This window comes from Coregonus clupeaformis, chromosome 28 (assembly GCF_020615455.1).
Source record: "Coregonus clupeaformis isolate EN_2021a chromosome 28, ASM2061545v1, whole genome shotgun sequence".
Lineage (NCBI taxonomy): Eukaryota > Metazoa > Chordata > Actinopteri > Salmoniformes > Salmonidae > Coregonus > Coregonus clupeaformis.
The window spans coordinates 10,221,178-10,240,405 of record NC_059219.1 but is presented as its reverse complement, the minus strand read 5'-3'; the positions used below and the strand labels follow the sequence as shown (position 1 = coordinate 10,240,405).

General features: G+C 44.9%; 2 protein-coding genes across 2 annotated transcripts in view; one reads left to right on the top strand and one right to left on the bottom strand.

The window, feature by feature from the left end:
• The window catches only part of LOC121543792 (thyroglobulin-like), a 70,172-nt gene that overhangs the window by 32,498 nt on the left and 18,446 nt on the right, over positions 1 to 19,228 (top strand). The window contains exons 34-43 of the mRNA XM_045208315.1: positions 347 to 458; positions 814 to 893; positions 1,077 to 1,220; positions 1,955 to 2,020; positions 2,833 to 2,967; positions 3,179 to 3,355; positions 7,471 to 7,675; positions 8,053 to 8,140; positions 8,350 to 8,509; positions 11,220 to 11,416. Of these exons, the coding sequence (XP_045064250.1) occupies positions 347 to 458; positions 814 to 893; positions 1,077 to 1,220; positions 1,955 to 2,020; positions 2,833 to 2,967; positions 3,179 to 3,355; positions 7,471 to 7,675; positions 8,053 to 8,140; positions 8,350 to 8,509; positions 11,220 to 11,416 (1,364 nt within the window). The remainder of the gene's footprint in view (positions 1 to 346; positions 459 to 813; positions 894 to 1,076; positions 1,221 to 1,954; positions 2,021 to 2,832; positions 2,968 to 3,178; positions 3,356 to 7,470; positions 7,676 to 8,052; positions 8,141 to 8,349; positions 8,510 to 11,219; positions 11,417 to 19,228) is intronic.
• LOC121542780 (src-like-adapter) lies at positions 11,425 to 18,767 on the bottom strand. Its single transcript, XM_041852320.2, has 7 exons — positions 18,401 to 18,767; positions 16,365 to 16,548; positions 15,929 to 16,015; positions 14,888 to 14,985; positions 14,417 to 14,548; positions 13,490 to 13,619; positions 11,425 to 12,492 (listed from the first exon to the last, which is right to left on the bottom strand). The coding sequence occupies exons 1-7, from the start codon at positions 18,480 to 18,482 to the stop codon at positions 12,258 to 12,260; spliced, it is 948 nt and encodes a 315-aa protein (XP_041708254.1). The 5' UTR covers positions 18,483 to 18,767; the 3' UTR covers positions 11,425 to 12,257.

Sequence of the window (19,228 nt, the reverse complement as noted above, 5' to 3'; positions counted from 1 at the left end):
GCGTACTGTTCTGTAGCCCAGTCATAATGAATCATACTGGTAAGGTAAACATTGATCTCAGTCAGGCAAAGGGTACGATGTTGTTCTTTCTGTTGGTGGAAGGTGCCATGTTGCAGGATGAGATCACTGGTAGGTGCTTGGTCTGTATGTCATAGTGTGGTGCTGAAGTGGTTGTTAAACTTATCCCACTACCATTTTATAATACATTAGCCTCTAAAACTAGTTCAACTTATCTCCATTAAAACAGCTGAAGCAAGCACACACATGTTCTCTCCAGATAAATGACATTTTCTATTATTTCAGCAGCTTATTTGTGGTGTTCTGTCTGTCTGATGTGTCTTAACAGTTGAACTGACTGGAAGTGTGGAGAGTTTCTACAGCCGTGTTCCCTTTAAGAAGATGGTGTCTTATTCCGTCCGTAGCCGTGTCAACCTGAGTGCCAAGCCTATCACTGAGGGGTAAGAGGCCTTAGGGCAGTGTTACCTGGGTCCCACTGGTTCTGGGGGTAAGAGGCCTTAGGGCAGTGTTACCTGGGTCCCACTGGTTCTGGGGGTAAGAGGCCTTAGGGCAGTGTTACCTGGGTCCCACTGGTTCTGGGGGTAAGAAGCCATAGGTCAGTGTTACCTGGGTCCCACTGGTTCTGCTCTCAGTACCACCACCACCCCCAATAAAATATATTTCACAGAAATCTTCTTCAGGAAAAATTTTTTTTACTGCATGAGTAGTAGGATAATGACATTAATGTCTTTTATCAATTCCTGTTTTGATTCCCCCCCCCAAAAAAACGGTGTGTTTGTTTTGTGTTTGTAACAGGTTCCGTGAATGTGAGCGGAGATGTGACGAAGACCCGTGTTGCCGTGGAATCGGATACGTCAGGGACACCCAGTCACCTGGTCAGTTGTTATTTCAGTCAAGATATTCACTGAGATGTTTTTACATTGCTGACAAATGCTCAGAAATTCGAAGTTCAAGGGGCAAGAGAGAAGAGGGAAACAATCAAAGGAGACACAAATATTTACTCTGAAGTGTGTGTGTGTGTGTGTGTGTGTGTGTGTGTGTGTGCTCTCTCCATCCAGGATCAGACATTCTCTGCCTGACTCTGAACAGCTTTGGCATCCAGACGTGTGGTGAAGGTGAGAGGACAACCTGGAGAGTTCAGGACTGCACCCCCTCCAAAGTGGAAACCGGGGTGTATCCGCTCGGCTGGTACGAGAAACCAGGTGTGTATATATCTGAGGATAAGTAGGTACAGGGTGGCTCTCAAATGGCACCCTATTCCCTATGGGCCCTGTTCAAAAGTAGTGCACTACAGGGGGAATAGTTTGGAACTCAACCACATTTAGGGTAGCTTACTCAGTGAGTAGGCATGAAACACATCTTGAAGAACATCTGGCCAACATCTTCAGTTGTCTCTTACCTTTATGTTTGATGTCTTAATGTTACTTTTACTTCTGGAAATAGTGACTGCACCTTTGTCCTGGTTACAATCTGTGTGTCCCGAATGGCACCTTCTCTGTATAGTGCACTACTTTTGACCAGAGCCCGTTGGGGGAGTAGTGTGCCCTTTGAGACGCTGCTCGCTGATTTAAGCAGATACATGTGTTATAATGCTTCAGCTGTTGATCTCATTTTGTGGTTTCTATTTTGTCACCTGGTAAGGATTGCAGAGACTAGAAATTGTTCTTACCTTTTTGAGAAATTCTTAGACTCTGTGGTAATTATTTGTGTTCTTAAGAGTCCGTTTATAGCTAACTCATTAGTTTCTGTTTTAAATGGCACCCTATCTCTATTTCGTCCACTAGGGTGCCATTTGAGGCAGGACCGTGATAAATATTTACTGCAGTTGGTGTTGCAGAGCCACATGATCACATTTACTGGCCAAGTTGTTTTCTTATCATTAAGGAATTGATTACGTAATGAGTCAAATGTTTCCGTTGTTCCCCCTTCCCCTCAGTGAATCAGTGGACTAAATCTCCACGATTGTGCCCCCGTTTCGAACTACGTGTTCCTTCAAAGAATGGTAAGAGTGCAGTTACTAAACTGAAGAGCAGCTACTAACCTGAAGAATATTTCACCTCAGGAATTTAGATCAAATGTACTAATACATCACACTGTTAGTTTGATACGTCAGCTACAATTGAACAGACAAGTGTGTTTATTCCTGCTGGAGTCCTTCTGTAACTGTCTGAATAGAACACGTCAGCCTTTCTGTCTTTGGATGCGTCCCAAATGGCACCCTATTCCCTATATAGTGCACTACTTTTGACCAGGGCCCATGTGGCTCTTTTAAAATAAATAGTGCATTATGGGGAATGGGGTGCTATTTGGGCGACAACCCATTTCACATTTGTGTGTGTTCAAAGGGAACCCCCCTCCCATCAATGAGACAAACTAACATGGTTATTTTGTGAGCTTTCATTGTGCTGACGTGCTTAAATGTTTACAAGCCACAGTGTTTTTCCACTTAGCCTTTAGTTAGACACACTTCCTCCATAGCACCCAATAGCTATAAACCTGGCCATTAGACAGAGGAGAGGCTGTCTCCAAACTGCTCCAGTACAGGCTTTCAACTGCTCTCATTAGTATCTAGTACACAAGATAGTGTTGTAATTGAATGCTTGGAGAGCTCTGTCATTTTGGCATTAAAATACATTTCAATGGCTGCATCGCAAATATGGCACCCTTTTCCTTATGTGGGACACTACTTTTGAACAGAGCACTATGGGCCCTGGTCAAAAGTAGTGCACTAAATAGGGAATAGGGTGCTGTTTGAGACGCAGGCAATGTGTTAAATGCATCCCCTGCTGATGAAGATGTGTGTGTCTCTGCCAGTGAGTTTGAGTGAGTGGAGACTCCTTGATGCGTCCTCTACTCTGGTGGATCCATCGGTCTCCACGTTTGACATTATTCACATCAGTAAAGACATCGCTGAGGACCTGGACAGGACCAGAGACTGGTGTCTGTCTGGTGAGAAACATCTTCATCATGTGCCAGAGTCTGGTCTAACGGTCAAAGCCCCCAACTCAGGACCACACATGCCCCCCTGGCAAGAGGGGTTTAAGCTCCTCCTCGAGCTCTCCTGTCTGTGCCCCTCATCTGTGCCCCAATCATTGTATCTACCTCTCTCTACTCTCCTCCTATCCTGTCAGTTAAACTGTGTCTGTGTGTCTCCCCTCAGCGTGTGAGGAGGCTGAGTCCTGTGCTGTGGTGTCAGTGGAGCGGACCGACTCGGCTGTCCGCTGTGTCCTCTACCCAGACACCCTGGCCTGTGCCCCCTCCACTACCACCACCACTGGAGGTCAGGACTGTCGGCTGGTCATCAGAGAGTCAGCTCTCCAGGTCTATCTCCACAAAGGTGGGCAACATCCCTGATCCCTGACCCTGGCTCACTATACATCCCTGACCCCTGACCCTGGCTCACTATACATCCCTGACCCCTGACCCTGGCTCACTATACATCCCTGACCCCTGACCCTGGCTCACTATACATCCTTGACCCCTGACCCTGGCTCACTATACATCCCTGACCCCTGAACCCATGTCTCACTATACATCCCAGAACCCTGACCCTGACTCACTATACATCCCTGACCCCTGACCCTGGCTCACTATACACCCCTGACCCTGGCTCACTATACATCCCTGATCCCTGACCCTGGCTCACTATACATCCCTGACCCCTGACCCTGGCTCACTATACATCCCTGACCCTGGCTCACTATACATCCCTGACCCCTGAACCCATGTCTCACTATACATCCCTGACCCCTGACCCTGGCTCACTATACATCCCAGAACCCTGACCCTGACTCACTATACATCCCTGACCCCTGACCCTGGCTCACTATACACCCCTGACCCTGGCTCACTATACATCCCTGATCCCTGACCCTGGCTCACTATACATCCCTGACCCCTGACCCTGGCTCACTATACATCCCTGACCCCTGACCCTGGCTCACTATACACCCCTGACCCTGGCTCACTATACATCCCTGATCCCTGACCCTGGCTCACTATACATCCCTGACCCCTGACCCTGGCTCACTATACATCCCTGACCCCTGACCCTGGCTCACTATACATCCCTGACCCCTGACCCTGGCTCACTATACATCCCTGACCCCTGACCCTGGCTCACTATACATCCCTGACTCCTGACCCTGGCTCACTATACATCCCTGACCCCTGACCCTGGCTCACTATACATCCCTGACCACTGACCCTGGCTCACTATACATCCCTGACCCCTGACCCTGGGTCACTTTCTGTATGCCCTCTCTCATATAATATATTCTCAGTCAATTTAGCTGGTAAAGGACTAATGGCTAAATAGAAAGTCTTTAGCTGTTCTAGACACAGAGAGTTCTGAAAGACATGTCTTTACCTGCTCTAGACACAGAGAGTTCTGAAAGACATGTATTTACCTGCTCTAGACACAGAGAGTTCTGAAAGATGTGTCTTTACCTGCTCTAGACACAGAGAGTTCTGAAAGACATGTATTTACCTGCTCTAGACACAGAGAGTTCTGAAAGACGTGTCTTTACCTGCTCTAGACACAGAGAGTTCTGAAAGACATGTCTTTACCTGCTCTAGACACAGAGAGTTCTGAAAGATGTCTTTACCTGCTCTAGACACAGAGAGTTCTGAAAGACATGTCTTTACCTGCTCTAGACACAGAGAGTTCTGAAAGACGTGTCTTTACCTGCTCTAGACACAGAGAGTTCTGAAAGACGTGTCTTTACCTGCTCTAGACACAGAGAGTTCTGAAAGACGTGTCTTTACCTGCTCTAGACACAGAGAGTTCTGAAAGACATGTCTTTACCTGCTCTAGACACAGAGAGTTCTGAAAGACATGTCTTTACCTGCTCTAGACACAGAGAGTTCTGAAAGACGTCTTTACCTGCTCTAGACACAGAGAGTTCTGAAAGACATGTCTTTACCTGCTCTAGACACAGAGAGTTCTGAAAGACATGTCTTTACCTGTTCTAGACACAGAGAGTTCTGGAAGACATGTCTTTACCTGCTCTAGACACAGAGTTCTGAAAGACATGTCTTTACCTGCTCTAGACACAGAGAGTTCTGAAAGACATGTCTTTACCTGCTCTAGACACAGAGAGTTCTGAAAGATGTCTTTACCTGCTCTAGACACAGAGAGTTCTGGAAGACATGTCTTTACCTGCTCTAGACACAGAGAGTTCTGAAAGACGTGTCTTTACCTGCTCTAGACACAGAGAGTTCTGAAAGACATGTCTTTACCTGCTCTAGACACAGAGAGTTCTGAAAGACGTCTTTACCTGCTCTAGACACAGAGAGATCTGAAAGACATGTCTTTACCTGCTCTAGACACAGAGAGTCCTGAAAGACATGTATTTACCTGCTCTAGACACAGAGAGTTCTGAAAGACATGTCTTTACCTGCTCTAGACACAGAGAGTTCTGAAAGACGTGTCTTTACCTGCTCTAGACACAGAGAGTTCTGAAAGACGTGTCTTTACCTGCTCTAGACACAGAGAGTTCTGAAAGACGTGTCTTTACCTGCTCTAGACACAGAGAGTTCTGAAAGACGTGTCTTTACCTGCTCTAGACACAGAGAGTTCTGAAAGACGTGTCTTTACCTGCTCTAGACACAGAGAGTTCTGAAAGACATGTCTTTACCTGCTCTAGACACAGAGAGTTCTGAAAGACATGTCTTTACCTGCTCTAGACACAGAGAGTTCTGTCTTTACCTGCTCTAGACACAGAGAGTTCTGAAAGACGTGTCTTTACCTGCTCTAGACACAGAGAGTTCTGAAAGACATGTCTTTACCTGTTCTAGACACAGAGAGTTCTGGAAGACATGTCTTTACCTGCTCTAGACACAGAGTTCTGAAAGACATGTCTTTACCTGCTCTAGACACAGAGAGTTCTGAAAGACATGTCTTTACCTGCTCTAGACACAGAGAGTTCTGAAAGATGTCTTTACCTGCTCTAGACACAGAGAGTTCTGGAAGACATGTCTTTACCTGCTCTAGACACAGAGAGTTCTGAAAGACGTGTCTTTACCTGCTCTAGACACAGAGAGTTCTGAAAGACATGTCTTTACCTGCTCTAGACACAGAGAGTTCTGAAAGACGTCTTTACCTGCTCTAGACACAGAGAGATCTGAAAGACATGTCTTTACCTGCTCTAGACACAGAGAGTTCTGAAAGACATGTATTTACCTGCTCTAGACACAGAGAGTTCTGAAAGACATGTCTTTACCTGCTCTAGACACAGAGAGTTCTGAAAGACGTGTCTTTACCTGCTCTAGACACAGAGAGTTCTGAAAGACGTGTCTTTACCTGCTCTAGACACAGAGAGTTCTGAAAGACGTGTCTTTACCTGCTCTAGACACAGAGAGTTCTGAAAGACGTGTCTTTACCTGCTCTAGACACAGAGAGTTCTGAAAGACATGTCTTTACCTGCTCTAGACACAGAGAGTTCTGAAAGACATGTCTTTACCTGCTCTAGACACAGAGAGTTCTGTCTTTACCTGCTCTAGACACAGAGAGTTCTGAAAGACGTGTCTTTACCTGCTCTAGACACAGAGAGTTCTGAAAGACGTGTCTTTACCTGCTCTAGACACAGAGAGTTCTGAAAGACGTGTCTTTACCTGCTCTAGACACAGAGAGTTCTGAAAGACGTGTCTTTACCTGCTCTAGACACAGAGAGTTCTGAAAGACGTGTCTTTACCTGCTCTAGACACAGAGAGTTCTGAAAGACGTGTCTTTACCTGCTCTAGACACAGAGAGTTCTGAAAGACATGTCTTTACCTGCTCTAGACACAGAGAGTTCTGAAAGACGTGTCTTTACCTGCTCTAGACACAGAGAGTTCTGAAAGACGTGTCTTTACCTGCTCTAGACACAGAGAGTTCTGAAAGACGTGTCTTTACCTGCTCTAGACACAGAGAGTTCTGAAAGACATGTCTTTACCTGCTCTAGACACAGAGAGTTCTGAAAGACATGTCTTTACCTGCTCTAGACACAGAGAGTTCTGAAAGACATGTCTTTACCTGCTCTAGACACAGAGAGTTCTGAAAGACATGTCTTTACCTGCTCTAGACACAGAGAGTTCTGAAAGACATGTCTTTACCTGCTCTAGACACAGAGAGTTCTGAAAGACATGTCTTTACCTGCTCTAGACACAGAGAGTTCTGATGGCTGCTGCTAATATGTCTACTGTTTGAAGAAAACAGAGATATTTATTGGTGGATTAGGCAATCACTGCAGCCTAGTTATTGTAATGATCATTATTATTACAAAGCATTATTTATCTTCCAAGAGGTGCTGAAGGAGTTTTACAGCTGGGTTATTCCAGTGCAGACAGTGTCTCCATCCCAAATGTCACCCTGTTCCCTTTATAGTGCACTACGTTTGACCAGGGCCCATCGTTGTCAGTGTCAGTCCAGGCTCCCCTCTGACTGATGGTTATTTATTCTGTGGGATCCAGAACTGAAGGCAGAGTTGACGTCGGTGTTTATCCCGGCTCACGGAACGCTCCAGGGAGAGGCCGGGACAACGCCGCTCGGGTCAGACAGGAAGACAGTCAGACAGTTCTTGGGAGTTCCGTACGCTCGTCCACCTATCAGAGCGCTCCGTTTCGCCCCCCCACAGCCTGCTGAATGGAGTGGCACATGGAACGCCACGATTACCAGGTAAACAATGACTGTGGAGGTAGAAATGTTTTAAAGATGCGTTATAAAGGTTTTCTATAATTTCCTTCAATAGTTTTGAAAGTTGCGTTCACGAGCCAAAACGGGTCCCCGAAAATTATATATGTTACATCCTGCAACAAGATAAAAATACATATTTGCAGTGTGTTTTGTATTCTATATAAGCCTCATGACCCATATAACGTTTTATTTTGGATGTTTTTTTCCATATGTGTGTGTGTATCTATCTGTCTTATAATATTTGTATGTCTGTCTGCCTGTCTGTCTGTGAGTGTTTGTCTGTTAGTTACATTTTTGCACCACATGCAGTGTGTTAATGTCTCCTATAATCTTGTTGTTGTGGATGTTTCCCATGGCAGACCCAGTTGTCTGCAGCCTGGAGCTGTAGCGTCATCAGCCACCAGTGAGGACTGTCTGTACCTCAACATCTTCGTCCCCAGTGGCATCGTAAGTCACATTGTACCTATAGAGAACTTTGTTGCACTAGAAGCCCTGTTGACCTCTCCTTTACTAAACCTTAGACACCTCAAACACCACTACACTGCTGGTCCCTCAGATTGACCATCTAGACACCTCAAACCCCACTACACTGCTGGTCCCTCAGATTGACCATTGGTCTGCCATGTCATTCCTGTTCTTGTATTTCCCTCTGACAGAGAGGGAGTGCAGCGGTCCTGATGTTCTTCCATAACCCATCTGGAGCAGCCAGCCATGACACACCATCTCTACTGGACGGCTCCTACCTGGCTGCCGTCGGCAACATCGTCGTGGTTACCGTCAACACCAGGGTTTCAGCATTCGGATTCCTCAGCACAGGTGCTCCCCTTAACACACGTCAGTAGCAGCATTTAATGAGCTTATAGGTTATATGCTTTCAAAAGTCACGAGTGCTGCCTTCTAAAGCTGAACTCACAATTCGATCTGAGAGTGCTGCTGAAATGGCATTGCACTGTTGAAATAAGTTAATGTTAAAGTAGTAGGAAGATAGTGGAAATGAAGTTAGAATCAGGTCATGATGAATGTTAAGGGGAGAGGATGACATCATGTTTACTGTTGGTATTCTGCTGCTGTGGTGGGCTTAGAGGGGCCGGAGGGGGAGAGAGAGAGGCGAGGGAGGGAGGGAGGGAGAGAGAGAGAGAGAGAGAGAGAGAGGGAGGGAGAGAGAGAGAAAAATCTCTGCTGATGGTGTGTTCTGTGCTGATGTGGCACTGAGAGGGAGGAGTGACACTCTCTCTCTCGCCAAAGTCAGCCAGCCGCAGCACGCAGCTGGCACACTCAGAGACATGTGGAAGGACTGTGTGTGTTCAAGTTTCAACTTTATTATCCTAGACGGCACTTTCTGTTTTAGTGTATGATGTATAGTCTTGGGGATAGGAGCCCTCAGCTAGCAATTCTATAAGACCCTGCAACACAGCAACACCTACTAAAGCACTGGTCCCACTCAGCTAGCAACTCTAGAAGACCCTGCAACACAGCAACACCTACTAAACCACTGGTCCCCCTCAGCTAGCAACTCTAGAAAACACAGCAACACAGCAACACCTACTAAACCACTGGTCCCCCTCAGCTAGTAACTCTAGAAAACACAGCAACACCTACTAAACCACTGGTCCCTCTCAGCTAGCAACTCTAGAAAACACAGCAACACCTACTAAACCACTGGTCCCTCCCAGCTAGCAACTCTAGAAAACACAGCAACACCTACTAAACCACTGGTCCCTCTCAGCTAGCAACTCTAGAAAACCCTGCAACACCTACTAAAGCACTGGTCCCCCTCAGCTAGCAACTCTAGAAAACACAGCAACACCTACTAAACCACTGGTCCCCCTCAGCTAGTAACTCTAGAAAACACAGCAACACCTACTAAAGCACTGGTCCCCCTCAGCTAGCAACTCTAGAAAACACAGCAACACAGCAACACCTACTAAACCACTGGTCCCCCTCAGCTAGCAACTCTAGAAAACACAGCAACACCTACTAAACCACTGGTCCCCCTCAGCTAGCAACTCTAGAAAACACAGCAACACCTACTAAACCACTGGTCCCCCTCAGCTAGCAACTCTAGAAAACACAGCAACACCTACTAAACCACTGGTCCCCCTCAGCTAGCAACTCTAGAAAACACAGCAACACCTACTAAAGCACTGGTCCCCCTCAGCTAGCAACTCTAGAAAACACAGCAACACAGCAACACCTACTAAACCACTGGTCCCCCTCAGCTAGCAACTCTAGAAAACACAGCAACACCTACTAAAGCACTGGTCCCTCTCAGCTAGCAACTCTAGAAAACACAGCAACACCTACTAAACCACTGGTCCCCCTCAGCTAGCAACTCTAGAAAACACAGCAACACCTACTAAACCACTGGTCCCTCTCAGCTAGCAACTCTAGAAAACACAGCAACACCTACTAAAGCACTGGTCCCCCTCAGCTAGCAACTCTAGAAAACACAGCAACACCTACTAAAGCACTGGTCCCCCTCAGCTAGCAACTCTAGAAAACACAGCAACACCTACTAAAGCACTGGTCCCCCTCAGCTAGCAACTCTAAAAAACACAGCAACACCTACTAAAGCACTGGTCCCTCTCAGCTAGCAACTCTAGAAAACACAGCAACACCTACTAAACCACTGGTCCCCCTCAGCTAGCAACTCTAGAAAACACAGCAACACCTACTAAACCACTGGTCCCCCTCAGCTAGTAACTCTAGAAAACACAGCAACACCTACTAAACCACTGGTCCCCCTCAGCTAGCAACTCTAGAAAACACAGCAACACCTACTAAACCACTGGTCCCCCTCAGCTAGTAACTCTAGAAAACACAGCAACACCTACTAAACCACTGGTCCCCCTCAGCTAGCAACTCTAGAAAACACAGCAACACCTACTAAACCACTGGTCCCCCTCAGCTAGTAACTCTAGAAAACACAGCAACACCTACTAAACCACTGGTCCCCCTCAGCTAGCAACTCTAGAAAACACAGCAACACCTACTAAAGCACTGGTCCCTCCCAGACAGTTCTTCTATAAAGCCCTGCAACACAGCAACACCTACTCACTAAAGCACTGGTCCCAGATATCTCTCCAAAATCCAATCCAATCTAATCTAATTGTATTTGTCACATGCGCCGAATACAACAGGTGTAGACCTTACAGTGAAATGCTTACCTACAAGCCCTTAACCAACAATGCAGTTTTAAGAAAGAATAAAAAAAATAAAAAAAGACTTTGGAATGTTGTAAGCTTTGTGTTTGCTGTTGCTGAATGTATTCACGTTTGTACCAGGCTCTTGTAAAATGATATTTGAAATCCATTCGTTTCTTGGTCCATTTTGAGTGGGTAATTAGTGGCTTTTGGACCCCAATTGGAATAAAAAGATGTTGTTTGTATATTTTGGAAATGATGTAGACAATAACACAAGTCATAACCAAAGACCATATTACGTTATATACGTTTATCTCTTGAATGGACTTTACTCCTGAAACTGTAGATGAAATAACAGCAATGTGAACTCTGAATGCCTCTAGGCTCCACAGCCCTGCCAGGCAACGCTGGTCTCCAGGACCAGGTAGCAGCTCTGAAGTGGGTCCAGGAGAACATTGAGGCGTTCGGAGGTGACCCCAGGCTGGTGACGGTGGGGGCAGAGCGGAGCGGAGCCGATGTGGCCAGCCTACATCTGACCTCTCCCTCCTCACGTGGTCTCTTCAACAGGATGCTGCTCATGGTAAGCTGACCTGTGACCCTGATCCTCACTGACCTTTACTAAGAGTCCCAAATGGCACCCTATTCCCTATATAGTGTACTGCTTTTGACCAGAGCCCTATCAAAAGTAGTGCACTCTATGGGAAATAGGGCTATTTTGGATGTGTTACTAAGCCGTTATGTGTAAGTAATGTTATTACAGTAACGGTCTTAACCATTCCATCTGTTTATAACTAGTTTAGGGTGTCAAACAGTAACACCCTTGTGTTAATAGTACGAATGTCACTGTTCATGCAGTGTGACAGCCATCACAGTTTTCTTCTACGTTCACGGTATAGTCCAGTAGGGTATGTCCTCTCTATACAGTAGGGTATGTCCTCTCTATACAGTAGGGTATGTCCTCTCTATACAGTAGGGTATGTCCTCTCTATACAGCAGGATATGTCCTCTCTATACAGCAGGATATGTCCTCTCCATGCAGCAGGATATGTCCTCTCTATACAGCAGGATATGTCCTCTCTATACAGCAGGATATGTCCTCTCTATACAGCAGGATATGTCCTCTCTATACAGCAGGATATGTCCTCTCCATGCAGCAGGATATGTCCTCTCTATACAGCAGGATATGTCCTCTCTATACAGCAGGATATGTCCTCTCTATACAGCAGGATATGTCCTCTCTATACAGCAGGATATGTCCTCTCTATACAGCAGGATATGTCCTCTCTATACAGCAGGATATGTCCTCTCTATACAGCAGGATATGTCCTCTCTATGCAGCAGGATATGTCCTCTCTATACAGCAGGATATGTCCTCTCTATGCAGCAGGATATGTGTCCATACATTAAGCCCATATCCAGTCTTAAGAGTTCAGATGGATGGCTTGTGCGTATTCCCCCTCCTCTTCCAGTGCTGTAGTGCTGAGTCCGTGACCGGGAGGCACACACACAGTGTTCCTCGTCTTCCTCCTCCTCCAGCTGCTCCTCTTCCTCATGTCCCCCAGAGACATGTAGGAGGAGACTGTGTTCCGCAAGCCAAAGCTGAGCATAGAGTCTCTGTTGCCAGGGTAACGATGAGGCTGGTCTGTCAGCTCCGAGCTGGGGTTAGAATAGATGTGATGCAGCGTTAGTATATGGAGTTAGCCTGTTATCTATCCCTGATAAAGTACATTGAAAGCTAAACTCCAAACTAAGCTCAAACCATATGTAATTGTCAGAATCCATGAAACTCCCAGAGAGGGGTGGTGACAGATACAGATGGATGGAGAGAAACAAAGTTGGAGAGAGAGGGATGAAGTTTGGAGACAGAGAGATGAAGGTTGGAGAGAGAGGGATGAAGGTGTTAACCATTGGATGGAGAGAAACAAGGTTGGAGAGAGAGGGATGAAGTTTGGAGACAGAGAAATGAAGGTTGGAGGGAGAGAGGGATGGTTGGAGAGAGGGATGAAGGTAGAGAGAGAGGGATGAAGGTGAGAAGAGAGATGAAGGTGGAGAGAGAGGGATAAAGATTGGAGAGAGGGATGAAGGTAGAGAGAGAGGGATGAAGGTGGAGAGAGAGGGATGAAGGTGGAGAGAGAGGGATGAAGGTAGAGAGAGAGGGATGAAGGTAGAGAGAGAGGGATGAAGGTGGAGAGAGAGAGCTGAAAGTTGGAGAGAGAGCTGAAGATTGAAGAGAGAGGGATAAAGGTTGGCGAGCGAGGGATGAAAGTGTGAGAGGGATGAAGGTTGGAGAGGGATGAAAGTTGGAGAGAGAGGGATGAAGGTGGAGAGAGAGAGATGAAGGTGGAGAGAGGGATAAAGCTTGGCGAGCGAGGGATGAAAGTGTGAGAGAGGGATGAAGGTAGAGAGAGAGGGATGAAGGTAGAGAGGGATGAAGGTTGGAGAGGGATGAAGGTTGGAGAGAGAGGGATGAAAGTGGAGAAAGAGGGATGAAGGTTGGAGAGAGAGAGATGAAGGTTGGAGAGAGAGGGATGAAGGTTGGAGAGAGAGAGATGAAGGTTAGAGAGAGGGATGAAGGTTGGAGAGAGGGATGAAGGTGAGAGGGATGAAGGTGGAGAGAGAGGGAAAGAGAGGTAAACGTTAGAGGAAGAGGTACCTGTTGACATCTTTCCAGTCAAAATTGTTGTGCATCACCACATGGGGCGCCTGCGAGGCCAGGTTGAGGTTGCCATTGGTTACAGCCTGACAGGGGGTGGTGAGGAGACAGCACAGGCCATCTGCACAATCTGTCAAAGAGGAGGGGCCACTTTCTTTACCAGAAACCATACACAGCTATCCTGTGGTTATAACCAGTTAGCTACCATAAACAGTGACTAAAATATAAATGTACAAGGACACATTAATGGCACAAGGAGAGCACTAGAATTGAATGTCTTCCACATCCACAAAATAGCCTACTTCACAAATGTACTTCCTCTACAGTCCACAGCTCTTATGACTCCACTTAGTTACTGAATATAGCATAGCATTACAGTGCATTGGAGTTGGTGTGGCTTGAAAGAGTCAATAATTCCACGTTAGAAAGTAATAACTACCATACCAGTGGTGTCATGAGTTCTAAAATAATGAATGGTTCCAGCCCTTATAATAATGCTGTACTTGTCAGCTTATCTTTCCTATAAATAGTTTCCATAGAGTCTACATGTGTATGGCTTTAATGTCAGAATGTAATATTCATCAGATATGTTAGCGTCCTGGAAAAACCTATTTTTAAAAAAGAAAAGGGAAAAAAAAGAAATGTATTTTCAGATATGACTATTGCCAGACATATTGCCTTTAATCATGAACCTTTCACAGATCATGGAGGGGGATGACTACTATAATCATGAACCTTTCACAGATCATGCAGGAGGATGACTACTTTAATCATGAACCTTTCACAGATCATGGAGGGGGATGACTACTTTCAATTTATGTATTTTTTTTTATCTACAAAAAAGTGAGAAACAAGGTTTTTCAAGGACACCGATGAATAGATTTGGACTAAATATCCACGATTATGTCCCCATGGATTGTTATTTACCAGAGTAGTGGTTGACAAGGTCCTCCAGACACTGGAAGGTCAGACCAGGAGAGATGTAGTACCAGTTGTTGGGAAGGCGGATGATGCGATAGTGTACCATAGCCCTGTGACGTACAGACAGGGTATACACACCTACAACACCACCCAGTCAAAGAAAAACTATACATTATTGAATCCGTATAAAGTGGGTTGATTTTGGTTGATCATTTTAGTAGTTGACGTGAGAAAATGTATTGGCAGCCCTGTAGTCTAGTTTAGACAAAAGGCTTTATAACACCAACTTTTATATATATACCATTTATTTACGCCATTTAGCGGTCACCTTTATCCAAAGTGACTTACAGTAGTGCTTGCATACCCACAACCCTCGCGTTGCAAGTACAATGCCCTACAAACGGAGCCACGCAGGACCACCACAGGACCACCTAAGATCCATTTAAGTTACTGTGCAGACATCTCTAGGCCACTCACCTTTTTGACTTTCTCTTATCATGAAGGAGCCAGCTCTGTTTCCGGGCAGACGAAGCAGTTCCTCTGCTTTGGGTCGGGCCACCCCTTCAAACAACCAGCTAAATGAATACAGATTAAAGTTCAACCATTATCATCAAGCATGCACTTTAATGCCTTAGAACCTCCCCTAAAACAACCAGCTGTGAATAAAGATTAAAACATTATCACTAGCCATTTGAATCACCTTGTGATAGCCTTTACCTTTTCAGAATACCAAGCATTAAAGCATTATCGTCAGTTATGCACTTTTATGCCTTAAAGGCAGATGACATGGCACTGGACTAGGAAAGTGTCAGGTTAGTATATGTAGCAGGCGGATGACATGGCACTGGACCAGGAAAGTGTCAGGTTAGTATATGTAGCAGGCGGATGACATGGCACTGGACCAGGAAAGTGTCAGGTTAGTATATGTAGCAGGCAGATGACATGGCACTGGACTAGGAAAGTGTCAGGTTAGTATATGTAGCAGGCAGATGACATGGCACTGGACTAGGAAAGTGTCAGGTTAGTATATGTAGCAGGCAGATGACATGGCACTGGACCAGGAAAGTGTCAGGTTAGTATATGTAGCAGGCGGATGACATGGCACTGGACTAGGAAAGTGTCAGGTTAGTATATGTAGCAGGCAGATGACATGGCACTGGACCAGGAAAGTGTCAGGTTAGTATATGTAGCAGGCAGATGACATGGCACTGGACCAGGAAAGTGTCAGGTTAGTATATGTAGCAGGCAGATGACATGGCACTGGACCAGGAAAGTGTCAGGTTAGTATATGTAGCAGGCAGATGACATGGCACTGGACCAGGAAAGTGTCAGGTTAGTATATGTAGCAGGCAGATTACATGGCACCGGACCAGGAAAGTGTCGGGTTAGTATATGTAGCAGGCAGATGACATGGCACTGGACCAGGAAAGTGTCAGGTTAGTATATGTAGCAGGCGGATGACATGGCACTGGACCAGGAAAGTGTCAGGTAGGTTAGTGTTGCAGTGAGTTCACCCACCCGTGATAGACCTTGGCCACATGGTTGTTGGGGATGTAGTTCTCATATCCTGTTTGGACAGAACAAACCCTCCACCAGTAACCCTCCCTGACAGAAGACAAGAAAGAAGGAGAGTGAGTCCCAAATAGCATTTAGTTCACTATAAGGCTCTGGTCAAAAGAATTGGCCAGATTTGATCCCTGTCTCTGTCAGTCTAGTCAAACAGATCAGCTCTAAGAAGAGGTAGTGTTGTGTTGAGGTACTGAATGTGGAGGACTAGGACTGCGTCCCAAATTGCCCCCTAGTCCCTATATAGTGCACTACTTTTGACCAGGGCCCATTGCACTCTATTCCCAAAAGGGCTCTGATCAAAAGTAGTGCACACAGTCCTTAGATTCAGGGAATAGGGTGCCATTTGGGACACAGTCCTTAGATTCAGTTGGGTTCAGTCACTCACTCTGCCAGGAGTCTCAGTCTCTCTCCTATCCTGAAGAGAGGCACACTGACGTCTGCTGAGGGGTAGTCCGACAGGACTACCAGGGTATCACTGACGTCTGCTGAGGGGTAATCCGACAGGACTCCCAGGGTATCACTGACGTTTGCTGAGGGGTAGTCAGACAGGACTCCCAGGGTATCGTTGTCTGGCAAGAAGGGAAACCATAATGATTAATAATATACACAGTCATTTGTAATGGTAAAGTCATACAGATATACAGTACGTACAGAATGTTTTAATTCTATATTTCTGGTTAAAGTCTTCTCTTTATAGTGGCTCGGTGTGAAAAACAGTCCCCTCCGGTGCCAGTCTGGCCCAGCGGGAACTAGTGGTGGTTATTTAAGCAGAGGGAGGACAACGTTTTTATTTAATGAGCATGGCCTTATTTGGCAATAAATTAATAAAACCAAAAGCTTACCTTGACTTGGAAGAGTTCCAGTGTTGAATAGCCACTGCCCGCTAGCTAACATAGCATTATCTCTGTTTGAGCCGGGTGTTTGAGTAGGATAAACTAGCTAGCTGCATTCGCTAGCTAAGGAAGTGAAAGTGAAAAACATACTACAAAAAATATTGCTAGCTCTCTCGCTTGATTAATTTTTGAATAAATTAATTTGTTCAACACTGTTCAACTATTGTCTTTCTCTCTCTTTGAGTCAGCTACTCACCACATGTTATGCACTGCAGTGATAGCTAGCGGTAGCTTATGCTTTCAGTACTAGATTCATTCTCTGATCCTTTGATTGGGTGGACAACATGTCAGTTCATGCTGCAAGAGCTCTGATAGGTTGGAGGACGTCCTCCGGAAGTTGTCATAATTACTGTGTAAATCTATGTAAGGGGGTGAGAACCTCTAATGGTTATTTACTGTGGAGTGCATAATGTACGAGGTGACTGTAGTTCATCGTCATAGCTGATGTAACCAATGGGAAAACGCCATGTACTGGTGTACTATCTTAATTTGACCAGTTTCTCACAGCAGGAAAATAATCCTTCAGCAACAGGAAATGTAAATTATTGTGTGGATTATAATTAATGGACATTTTTGTAGGGGTTGATACATTTTTAGTTAGGAAAAATCAAGTCTGACATTTTAAAATGGAAATTACAAACGAAGAAGCATTTTTAAACTTAGTATTTCCTTCTGCAAAGGAAAATTCTCTGCGACAACAGAGTGATCAAATTAAGAGAGTACATCTGTACAGTATCTCCCAATCACTAGCGAAAGCAGACGTGTTATCAGGTCGTCCATATCACATGAAGATTATATTATTTTTCCATTCAGTCAGCAGCTCTTGCGCGGTCATTTCAAGACGCTAAATGCTCACACACTGATGCTGTTACAAAAACATTAAAAAAAAAAAAAAATTGTATGTTTGTTTTTACATAGGAGTACATGTTGTTACAAGTCAGGGAGTAGGGAAGTAGGATACTGTTCAGAATTTAATTTAATGAAGAAATATGTTTTATATTACATAATGGTCCATTAAAAAGCATGTTGTTAGAGGTGCTGACGAACTGAATAGTAAACTGTCTACAACAGAGAGTTCTACACTGTATATATACTCCCAACAATATACTCCCAACAATTTAATTGGTAAACAAAATATAGCAAATATTGCGTGGCGATCATTTGACCTAATTCTAAATTATTTTCTTCATTTATAAGCTTGCGGTAGTTTGGCTACAGTTTGCATGAGAGGAGCCTTATTTATTTTGGGTGACATTATGCAAATGTTTACACATGCACAGAGCATGACAGGGCCAGTACAGCTTATGAAAACAGTGTCAGTCTACCAAGTCAGTCCACCCTTACTTAACAAGTACATTAAATTAACTATTGCCCATTAAAGAGGCAATCTGCGATTCTGAACTTTTAAATGAATTAATATATAGCCATTCTTGAATAATTTTTATTTATTTTGCCCCTTTAACAGGATCCTTTCATTAACAAAACAATAATTACCTAAATACAGGCTTCCTTAACCAGAGAGACTTACTTCTCAGAGAGGGGTCAGAGCTGGTGTTGGTGTCATCCCCATTCGCTGGCATAGAGACTGGGCTGGTCCTGACGTTCCCCATGTCTGGTCAGAGAGCCTTGTTGTTCATTTGGATGCAGGAATAAAGTGCTGGGAAGCAGCAGTGCTATGCATGCGTGCCTCTCATTCCTTTATCTCACTATTTAGCCCAGCACTGGTATTCTCAAATTGAGGATATCGATATCATCCTCCTTTCTTCAGAGAGCCTAACAACACCAGCCTGTAGCAGCCTCAGCCGTTGTACCTAATACAACCCCATATTTGGTACAATATAACCTGAATTAGCTTAGCATGATGCTACAGTACTGTATAACGGTGATAAGCAGCAGCTTATCCGTCTATTCTATGCATCCTGCCAATCTGTTTTTGTTTAGCTTATCTTGTCACTTCCTCCCTAATGGGGAAGTTGAGTGTAGCTTGTTTTTCACCACATTTTTCCATTCCTGAAATAGACTAATCACCACAGGACAGTAGCTAATAGATTAGAGACTAATCACCACAGGACAGTAGCTAATAGATGATAGACTAATCACCACAGGACAGTAGCTAATAGATTATAGACTAATCACCACAGGACAGTAGCTAATAGATTATAGACTAATCACCACAGGACAGTAGCTAATAGATGAGACTAATCACCACAGGACAGTAGCTAATAGATTATAGACAGCATGCAAATAAACACTTTATCTATTATTTCTAACATTAGACGTTATTCCATTTTGGAACTAAAAATGCATAGCTATCAATAATAATCATTTTCAGTCTATGCTTATTTGTGTTGACTAG